Source organism: Canis lupus, chromosome 16 (assembly GCF_048164855.1).
Source record: "Canis lupus baileyi chromosome 16, mCanLup2.hap1, whole genome shotgun sequence".
Classification (NCBI taxonomy): Eukaryota; Metazoa; Chordata; class Mammalia; order Carnivora; family Canidae; genus Canis; species Canis lupus.
This window is the reverse complement of record NC_132853.1, coordinates 11,614,565-11,625,099: the sequence shown is the minus strand read 5'-3', so window position 1 is coordinate 11,625,099 and position 10,535 is coordinate 11,614,565. Positions and strand designations below refer to the sequence as shown.

The window sequence follows — 10,535 nt, the reverse complement described above, 5'->3', positions numbered from 1 at the left end:
GGGCTGCCCCTGCGGGCCCTGCCGGGGGCCCCGGGCCCGGCTCTCGGCGGGTGCTTGTGCAGACTGAGGGGTCCTCGCTGTGGCTCAGGGCGGCGGCCTTCCCCGCCGGGACCCCCACTCGGGAGGACGCGCTCATCCCTCGCCTCCGGCGGGCTCGGGGTTCTGGGCGTCCCCGGGGTCCCGGCCCCGCGATGGTGGGCGGGGAGGCCCTGGCCACAGCGGCGCTCTCCGCGGGGGGGGCCTCCGGGGCCGCGCTGCTGGGGTGCAGGGCTGTCGCCCTCCCGAGACGGCAGTCGGCCCGTCGGGCGGCGGCTGGGGCCTCTGGGGCGGAGGAAACGCGGCCTAGACAAAGGGCTGCTGCGGGACCCACCGGGGACTGCCCGCCCGCGCCCACCAGCGCCGCGCGACCCCGCTCCGGGCGCCCGCGGAGACGGGCGGGGCCTCGAGCTGGCTCAGTGCGCGTGCGGCGAGGGGCGGGGCGAGCGCGGGCCGGGGGCGGGGCCGCGGGCTGCTCCCACTGCGCGTGCGGCGAGGGGCGGGGCGAGCGCGGGCCGGGGGCGGGGCCGCGGGCTGCTCCCACTGCGCGTGCGGCGAGGGGCGGGGCGAGCGCGGGCCGGGGGGCGGGGCGGCGCGCGGCACCCACCGCGCGTGCGCAGGGCCTCGGCGTCGCGCGCGCTCCCGCCGGTTGGCCGCCTCCTCGGAGGCCGCCGCCGACACCGCCGCCCCCGCCGCCCCCGCCGCCCTCGCCCCCGCCCCCGCCCCGGCCCGCGCACGCGCCCCCCGCCCCGGCCCGCGCCCCTCGCCTCGCCGCCTCCCCGGCCTCCGGGCCTCCGGGCCTCCCGGCGCCCCGGCCTCCCGGCGCGGCCCCGCAGCATGCAGCAGCAGCACCCGCGGCGGTGGCGGCGGCGGCGGCGGCTGTGAGGTGAGGCCGGGGCGGGGGCGGGGGCGGGGGCGGCCTCCGGGGGGCGGCGGGGCTCGCGGGCCCGGCGCGGCGAGGGGCGCGGCGCCTTTGTTGGCGGAGGCCGGGCGCCGCCCGCGCTGCAGCGGCCTTTTTGTGTGCAGATGGTGGACGCGGGCGGCTGCGCGGCCGGGGAGGGCTGGAGGAGGATGGAGGCCGCGCCCGACGGCGCCGTGGACATCGTGCCCCTGGACCGCTACGACTCGGCCCGCGCCAAGATCGCGGCCAACCTGCAGTGGATCTGCGCCAAGGCCTACGGCATAGGTGGGTCGGGGCGGGGGTCCGGGCCCCCCGGGGCCGCCTTTGTGCGCGGGGAGCCTCGGGAGCGGCCCGGGCGCGGGCGGGGGTCCGCCGGCAGGTGCGGCAGGGCGCGCGTCGGTGCGGCCGCTGGGTCGCCGCCCGGGGTGGGGGGCGGGGGCGGGGCCGGCCGGGTGCTGCTGCTCGGGTGCTGCTGCTCGGGTGCTGCTCGGGTGCGGGGGCAGAGCCTGGTCGCGCCGGGCTCTGGTCGCGCGCAGAACCTCACGCGCGGAATTCCCCAACGAGAAACTGGGTTTTACACGGATCGTGCCTAATGAGCATCCTTAGCTTCAGTTCATTTCCGTTTTGAAGAACTAGGTAACCTTGTTACTGAATCCAGTTTGTTAGGCCCTAATATGCTTAGTGGATTAAGGCGCTCCTATTTCCAGCTGCCAGAATCTTACAGACCGAGTGATTCTCGTTAGTGGCTTGATGAGTGTCTGGTGCTTTTGTTTTGGGTTCCTACCCAAGAGCTCATCCTGTGTCTTCTACCTCATTTGAAGCCGGTTTTAAAATGGCCTTTACTCGGGTGAGAATGTCCCTGTTGGTAGAGCGACTCCGAAGTGGAGAGCGCGCCCTTCGGGGAAGAGCAGGGTGGACCGGGTGGCCTGGCCACGGTCACAAGGACACACCGCCTGCAGTCGCAGCCTTCTGTGTGCCGCTGTGTTTGAAGCTGGCTGTGGAGCATGCAAGGAGTGTGTTGTCCTTGCCTTTCCAGTGCTCAGCTTTGCAAGTTGTCTCTAGCTGAGCAGAAATGCCTTGGGTTTCTGTGGAGTATGGTGGGGGGGACCACGGGGGAGCATTGCCCCACCCCTGAATTTCCGTGCCTGGGATAAAGCAGGGAGTTGATAACTGTGCAGAAAACTTTAGGGGAAGATGCAAAGATGAATCATTGGAGCGGCCGTTCAGGGTCTAGCAGTCCGCCTAAGGGAAAGCCCCTGAGCCAGGACCTCCGCGCCTTTGTCTCACCTGGGCCGCCTGTCTCCTGTTAGCTGGCTTTTCTTGGCAGTTCACCACCTACGTGTGCCTCACCCGAGTCATGGAGTCTTATGTGTTCTTGCACCTTTCCTAGCGATGTCTTCTTCAGACACTGCTTGCTTACACGATATCTTAGTTTCTAGCTGCATCCAGACCTCCTGCTTTTCCACCGCTGTGTAGTATTTCATCAGAGGCCCGTTCACCACGCATGGGCGCTGGCAGAGCTCCAGTTCTTAGCTCGGAAGCACAGTGTATTATTCTTGGGCATGGCTTCTGGGGCATATGTGCAAGGTTTCACTCCTGTGTATTTTAAGATTTCATGTATGGAAATGACTAAGGTTCTGGTAATGAATGCTGTATAAGCACAAATACTTTTTTTTTTAAATTTTTTAAATTTATTTATGATAGTCACAGAGAGAGAGAGAGAGAGAGAGGGGCAGAGAGAGAAGCAGGCTCCACGCACCGGGAGCCCGACGTGGGATTCGATCCTGGGTCTCCAGGATCGCGCCCTGGGCCAAAGGCAGGCGCCAAACCGCTGCGCCACCCAGGGATCCCCACAAATACTTTTTAATAAAAACCCTCTTGTTGCTTGCTTTCCAATTTCTTTAGCAAAACAAATGCATGTTTATCTGGTTGCATTTAGCTGTGGCGTTCAGTGTGGGTTTTGTCAGTTATTTGGAATTGTGCATCTCTGCGTTGGTCTAATTTTATTTCCAGTACCAGATCTCTGTGTAATACTTGCCGAGTCATCAGATAATTAATTCAGAAATTCATATTAAAACAGGCCTTCCAGTGTTGAAATTATTAAGGGTGGGTATTTATAGAATAGAACGTGAGTGGGAGCTGAAGGAGAGTAGACACTGTCTGAGGGTCTAAGTAAGACTGGATTGCACGTTGCTCATCAGTCATTTGGTTACTCTCCCACTGCAGCAGTGCCCTCGTCAAACACGGAGTTTAGGAGATCTGGTTTCCATTCAGTTTTGCTAAACGAGAAGTCTTCCATTCTGTACATTGGTCTCTTTAAATTTATGAATTTGGGAGATCCTGATTCACATCCTAGAAGACTCACCTTGGCTCAGCTGATGTGATTGCATGTAGGTCATTGGTGTGGGGTCACAGCCTGGATGGCCCACTCGCGATGTTGGGTACACGGTCTTGGTTTTCAGGAGAGCAGAAAGGTGGGGAGGGGAATTTGGTGGATAGTTTAGATTCTCACCCCCATGTTCCTCTCCTGATCCAGGGGCCTGTTCTTTGTTTCTTCTTTGGTTCCACATCTCCCTGTGTCTTTCCAGGTTGGTTTCCAGTTAATTAGATGTGGTTCTTTCAATCTGCAACTTTAATGGTGAATCCGTGTGTGGGGGTATGATCCTGAAAGTGGCTTCAATGTTTTACCTGTACAATTGTCATTTAAGTAGCTAAATGAAACAACGTTTTTTTTTTTTTTTTTTTTTCCTTCTGTGTAGGAATTGAAAGCTGGCAGATGCTCTGAGGCTGCCTTCATGTTTTGTTTTTGCCTCTTGGGACTCCCCATGTGTCCCCCGCAGTATTCCCCGGGTCACTGTCTGCCACTTATAGTAGATGGGGAGGCTTGGGAGAGCTCCCCTTGGCCAGGCCTGGTGGTGGCGTGTGGTAATACATTAAGGCTCCTCCAGCTTTTGGCTCTGCTTGCTACAGCCAAGAGCTGGGGGCTGCCTTGTACTTGGTTTTCCCCCATCCTTCTTTGGGGTGACTGTTGTTTTCCTGACAGTGGTTTAATTATTTTCTGCTGAAGGTTGTTCATTTAAAAGTGTCTGCAAGGGACGCCTGCTCAGTGGTTGAGCGTCTGCCTTTGGCTTTGGCTTAGGGCGTGATCCTGGGATCCGGGGTCGAGTCCCGATTTGGGCTCCCTGCACGGAGCCTGCTTCTCCCTCTGCCTGTGTCTCTGCCTCTCTCTGTGTTTCTCATGAATAAATAAATAAAATCTTTAAAAAATAAAGCGTCTGAAAGAAAGAGTAGAACCCGAGGTGCCTGGCTGGCTTGGTCAGTACAGCATGCGACTCTTGATTCTGGGTCGTGAGTGCAAGACCCACCTTGGGCCTAGAGCTTAACTTACTTAAAAAAACAAATAAATAAAAAAGTAGAACCTGCTTAGCTGTAATACCTTGTGATGTCATTTTGGGTGAAAGTTGTAACAAATTTGTAAAAAAGTTTAAAGGAGTGACCTGAAGTGCCATTTGTTTTGCAGAGGAGATGCTGTACAGGGGCTGCTGCATTCCTGCTTTGATTTTGGCCCATGACCTTAGAAACTTAAAGGTTTCTAGGCCTTGGTTTCAGGGGATAATGGGAGGGTATTAATTTTTGTTATCTTCCAAGGACAATGTTGAAACAACCATCTGGGAAAGTACTCAAAGGCACTGGCTGTTTGCAGACTTGTTGCTATGTAGCCAAATGGTAGTTATTTTACTGTCTGAGGAGTCCTGGAAACCAGGCTGACACTGACTGCAACTCACACTGTGTGGCGGGGGGCTGAGCTGCCCAAAGCGGGCAGGGCTGGAGGGGCCACCAGGGCAGCTTACTGGGCTGGTAAGAGTCCACGGGGTTGGCTAGAGCCCACTGTTGGCAAGGGGTTGACACTCTTGCCCTCTCACTCTCTAGTAGGAGTGATCAAACCACACATTTAGAAAGCATGTTGTGGGATGGGATATCTGCATGGTGACGTGCTGGCCTGTGAGACGGTGATGGTCTCTGCGGTGGAGCTGCTGCCGTGGTCTTGTCATATGGACTGTGGGGATTGCCTGGATTCTGTTTGCTTAATGGATTTTAGCATCCACATCTCTTTGTTGTCCACTCTAGGGGTCACCACCTTGCTTTGTCACAGCGATCTTTCTTTCTTTTTTATTTTATTTTATTATTTTATTTTATTTGTTAAAAAAAATTTTTTTTTGATCTTTCTTTAAAATGAACCATAGGAGCATCTGCCTTTGGCTCAGGTCATGATCTCAGAGTCTTGGGATCGAGTCCTGTGTAGGGCTCCCTGCTCAGCTGGGAGTCTGCTTCTCCCTCTCCCTCTTCCTGCCACTCCCCCTGCTTGTGCACACTTTCTGTCAAATAAAAAAATAAAATGAACTGTGTGCTCGGAACCCCACACTAGGGCTGTGTGAGTCTTAGTGGGGAGGTCCTCATTTGCAAGCAGATGGTCGTTTTTTTACCTGGTGATTCACTCAGATTACTGGTTCATGAGCTCAGACTGTATTTTTTTAGTAGTCTTTTGTTCTTGGCAAGAGATTTGGGTGCTTCTGAGCTGAAAGTGACAGGGCAGCCTGGGTGCACCTGCTGGGTTTACGAGATACTGAAGGGGCCACTACTTGGCCTTTGGCATGACCTCCCTTCAGCTTGGGTGTACTGAGAGCTGCCTGGTGTCTGTGAGGTCAGGGGTCATAGTTGTCCTGATTGGTGCCCTGTTTGCAGTGCTCAGCTGCTTGTCAAATGTGTGCCAGAGTTGGAAATCTTGAAATAGTTGAAGTAGAGATCTGATCTATGTTCTGTCCTCGCGGCCGTAACATGAATGAGTTTGTATTTCTAAAGTTGTACGGGTTTGCACACATTCTCTTTCCGGTCTCAATGCCACAAGCTCAGTGTTAACCAGAGAACAGACATCTATCTCTAAGTTCAGACTGTCCTGATCCTTTAAATTTGAGCGAGCCTCAACATGGCTACTTTTACACTGCTGGAGGTTAAAGTTGTGCACGTATTCTTCGAAAAATTCCTTAATATTTTTTTCTTTATATTACATTTATCCTCTTCTTAGCTCACAGGCTTCTCCTGTTATTGATTTTTTTTTGTGTATAGTTATGGTACCATATGTGTACGGTGTTCTTTTTCACTTCCTGGTTGGGCTATCAAAAATCTCAGATTGCTTTTATTTTTCATTTGATCTGAATGTGGCCAGGATGGAGCCAGCGTGAATGTGGCCAGGATGTGGCTCCACACGCTGGATGGAGCCAGCGTTACATGCATCCAGCCAGGGATGACCACGTAGCTGTCACGTACATTGTCGTAGTCTGCACTACACAAGGATAGGGCGTAACTTATGTGATGTGTGCTCTCCTCACTTGCTCGAAGTCCACACAAACTCTTGAGTGTGTGAAGGGGAACGAACTCATGTGGCATGGCGTCAGTACCACGGCTGTCTGGAGGCCGACTGGGGAGCTGCCGGGTGGGTGAACGGGCCACAAGGGGCGGTGGGGAGGCTTTGTGGGGCCAGAGGCCCTGAAGGATGGGTAAGGTGTGGGTGGCCCCTCCGGGAGTAGAGGGAGGGCTGGGTCATGTGCAGGGAAAGAAGTGCTCGCCATGGAGTCGAGTAACCTCATGACAGGGTTTGTGGACTGGAATAGTAGTGATTAGTTTAGGAAACAGTCTGGGCCAGATGGTCTATGGTGTTCCAAGCTGGCTAGGGATTTCTTTTGTGATGTGTGCCTGGGAAGGTTTCGTGTAGAGGGAGTGGTGTGACGAGAGATAGAGCCTGGCAAGATTCTTCTAGCAGGTTGGAGTGGGTGGGTGCTGTAGTCGGTGGAATATGTGGGCTGTGTCTGAGGGCATTCAGGCTGCGATGACAACGTGCCATAGCCTGGGTGACATCTGTCTCCCTCTGCTCTGGAGGTGCGAGTCCAGGATCCTGGTGCCAGCAGAGTCTGGTGTCCAGTGAGGCCGCTTCTTGGCTTGGAGATGGCTGTCTTCTTGTCATGTCCTCATGGGGCATGAGGGGCAGGGGAGCTCTCTGAGCCTCCTTATGAGGGCACTAATCTCTCCATGAGGACTCCAGCCTCCTGGTCTAATCACCTCCTAACACTTTTATCTTTGTGCTAGGTTTCTTTTCTTTCTTTTAAAGATTTTAATGATTTATTCATGATAGACACACACAGAGAGAGAGAGAGAGAGGCAGAGAAGCAGGCTCCCTGGGGGGGATCCTGATGCAGGACTCGATCGTGGAACCTGGGGATCATGCCCTGAGCTGGAAGGCAGACGCTCACCACTGAGCCTCCCAGGCGTCCCTCCTGCTAGGTTTCAGTTCATTAGTTGAGAGGATACACACTGAATCCATAGCAGAGCTGCTGCTGTTTTGCTTGACGTCCAAGGCCTTGCATAGCTTGTCTGCAGAGGGGATGAGAGTAGATGAGCGACAGATGTTAGGGAAGCAAGGCCCCCCAAGATGGGCTTGACTGATGTTGGGGGGTGGTGGGGCCCTGCCCAAGGCTCCCTTGACAGGAATATTCAGTCCTTGTTCTTTGGAGCTTTTCTGCTTTTAAGGTAGAAGCTCACCTCTGAGTTTCTCTTTCTGACTCCTCCCTCGGGCCTGGCCTTTTATTGTGCGTGCTGGCCTGTTCTCTTCTGCACCCCTCCGTGACTATCCTCTGCTCACTTCAGGCTCACTTACTGCTGTCATTTCAGTGGGCATGTGCTGTGAACTCAGGGGTCCCTGACACACAGACACCTGTGATGCAAGACTGAGGAGACGGGTGCCTAGGAAAGGAACTGGTGCTGAGGCACAGCTGGTAAGGGGAGGGTGAGGCTCCCCTGAGGGAATCCAGAATGTTCCATTCAATTCAGAGAGGCTGACTTTGTGGCCTAGGTGGTAAGAAGCTGGCAGAGATCAGGAAATGGACAGAAGCCAGGGCAAGGAGCGGGGAGGTGAGCCTGGCCCTGCAGCGGGGGTGGTGGTGCGCTGGGTGCCTCCCACTGCCGCAGATTGGGAAGGCCAAAGCCGTGGGAGAACTGCCTGGGCCTCATCTCGGAGTGCTTGGAATGGCACGTTGGTAAAGTGGGGTTTTTGACATGTGTGAACTGGGGAGCTGTGGAAGGTTTCTAAGGAGGGAAGGGACGTGTGAAACCTGCACCTCTCAGAGAAGCCTCCGGAGGGTAGGTTAAGGCCCGTTGTTTGGCAGGTGTACAGTGAAGAATTTTAGTTTGGACCTTTGAGGAAATCAGCTTTGTTGAGGGATACTTTGCATACTTAGGTACAATAAAGTGCACACATTCCAAGAGTAGTTTGAGGTTTAAGCATGGTCAAGTTCAGCCCTTTCCACTGACCATCTCTTGGGGTCAGTGTCAGCCCCTGTAGCCCGTCCCAGCCCAGAACCTCACTGCTGTGCTCTGGTGGTGGGGATTAGATTTGTTTTTTTCTAGAGCCTTGTATACTTCCAGTCAGACATGAGCTACTCCCTGTGTGGCTCGGGAGTGCTTCATGCACTCGGTGTCATGGAGACTCACCCCACGTGTGCGGACCTTTTGGCTGAGTGGGGGGGAGCAGTGGCCCTCTGTTGTCTGGCTGCCCACAGTGTGCTTGCTCGATCACTCGTGGGTGGCCGCTTGGACTTTTGTCTACCAAGAATAAGGCCCCTCTGAGTGCTCATGGGCATCTGTTTCAGTCGTCTTGGGGGACACCTGGCCACACAGTTGATGGGTCACAAGTGTGTGTTTAACTCTCCCGCTGGTTTCCAAGGTTGGCGTGTGTGTCTTCTGTAGCCACCAGCAAAGCGTCAGGGTTCCAGTTGGTCTGTGTCCTTGCCAGCACGTGGCTTTGTCAGGCTTTTTAATTTTAGCCACTCAGGTGTACAGGTCATGCTATCTCCCCGTGGTTTGGTTATGCATTTCCCTGAGGACTAATGAGGTGGAATGTTTTTTTACATGCTTATTGGCTATTTTTTTTTTTTCTTATTGGCTATTTTGAATATGTTGTTAAGTGTTTTTAGGTTTTGGGGCAATGTTTTAAAAAATTAAACTTTTATTTTGAGATACTTATATATTCACATGCATTTGCAAGAAATTAGAGAGGTCTTGGGCACCCTTTCCCCAGCCTCCCCTGTGGTAACTTCTTGCAGAACCGTAATTTAGGGGCCCCTGGGGTGGCTCAGCAGTTGAGCCATCTGCCTTTGGCTCAGGGCATGATCCCGGGGTCCTGGGATCGAGTCCTACATCAGGTTCCCTGCATGGAGCCTGCTTCTCCCTCTTCTCCCTGCTTCTCCCTCACAGAGGCCTGTGTCTCTGCCTCTCTCTGTGTCTCTCATGAATAAATAAATAAAACCTTTAAAGAAAAACCATAATTTAGTATCACAACCAAGGTAGTGACATTGTATAACATAGACATGGAACATTCCATTCCCACCAAGACTTCTGTTGCCTTTATTTATTTATTTTTTTTCTTTTTCTTCTGTTGCCTTGATAGCCACCCCTGCCTCCGTTCTTTCTGCTAGATTTGGGGTTAGTTTGCTCTTTTTCTAGTTTCCTGGGGTAGGAACTTAGATGATTAAGCTTTTTTTTTCCTTTTCTAGTGTAAGAGCTTGGTGCTATCAGTTTTCCACTTGCTACTGCCTTAGCTGCATCCCATGTATGTTTGGTATGTTGTATTTTCATTTTCATTCAGTTTTCTGAACTTTTTTTCCTTTGATGCTTCTCGTTGACCCATGAATTATTTATAAATGTAATTTCCATGTGTTGAGATTTTCCTGTTTTGTCTTTTTGTAATTATGTCTAGTATGATTCTGTTGTGGTAAGCTAATACTATTCTTTCAAATTTGTTAAAGTTTGTTTTATTGCCCAGGGTAAGGTTATTTTTGATGAATGTTCCATGAGCACTAGAGGAAGTGTGTTTCCTACTGCTGTGGGGTGATGTGTTCACATGTACCACTAAGTGCTCTTGGTTGTGTGAGCAGATCTCGTTCCTTGTCGGTTTTTGTGTAGCGGTTCTGTCAGTTGCTGATAGGGGTGTTGCGGCCCTTAACTGTACTTGTCTCTCTTTTTGCCTCTGTCCATTTTTTCTCCTGTTCTGAGGCTCTGTGGGTTTGGTGCATTCACATTTAGAATTGTAGGGTCTTCCTGGTGGGTTGACCCTTTTACTGTTATGTAATGTGTATCTCTTGTCTTTAGTATTTTTCTTTCTGTTTTATCAGATACTGGTACAGCTATTACTGCTTTTGTTTGTTGGATAACAATGTTTCCTGGTGTAACGTCTTTTATCCCTTTGTTTTCAGCTTACTTAAATCAGTGAGTTTGAGGTGAGTTTCTTGTAAACAGAATGTACTTGTACTGCCTTTACTTTTTTTTTTTTTTTTTAAATCCATTCTGCCAATCTTTGTCTTTTACTTGGTGTACTGAGGGTTTTTACATTTAAAGTAATTGTCGATAGTTAAGGCTTAAGTCTGACATCTTGTGTTTTATGTTTCTTGTTCCTATTTCATTTTCTGCCTTCCTGTGGATTACTTGACAGCTTTTTAAGATTCCATCTTGATTTATTTGTATTGTTTTTGGGTGTGTGTCTACAGTTTTC

At 52.4% G+C, this 10,535-nt stretch overlaps 1 protein-coding gene across 5 annotated transcripts in view; it reads left to right on the top strand.

Annotated features, from left to right (window-relative positions):
• The first annotated feature begins 828 nt into the window (after positions 1 to 828).
• Positions 829 to 10,535, top strand: part of CAMSAP1 (calmodulin regulated spectrin associated protein 1) — a 63,688-nt gene continuing 53,981 nt past the window's right edge. For 2 of the 5 annotated variants that reach the window (XM_072778632.1, XM_072778631.1), the window contains exons 1-2: positions 829 to 922; positions 1,063 to 1,222. In XM_072778632.1, the coding sequence (XP_072634733.1) occupies positions 1,063 to 1,222 (160 nt within the window). In that variant the 5' untranslated portion in view covers positions 829 to 922. Of the gene's footprint in view, positions 923 to 1,062; positions 1,223 to 1,450; positions 1,574 to 10,535 lie in introns of those variants that run through there. The other 3 variants (XM_072778635.1, XM_072778634.1, XM_072778633.1) reach the window with 2 other exon arrangements.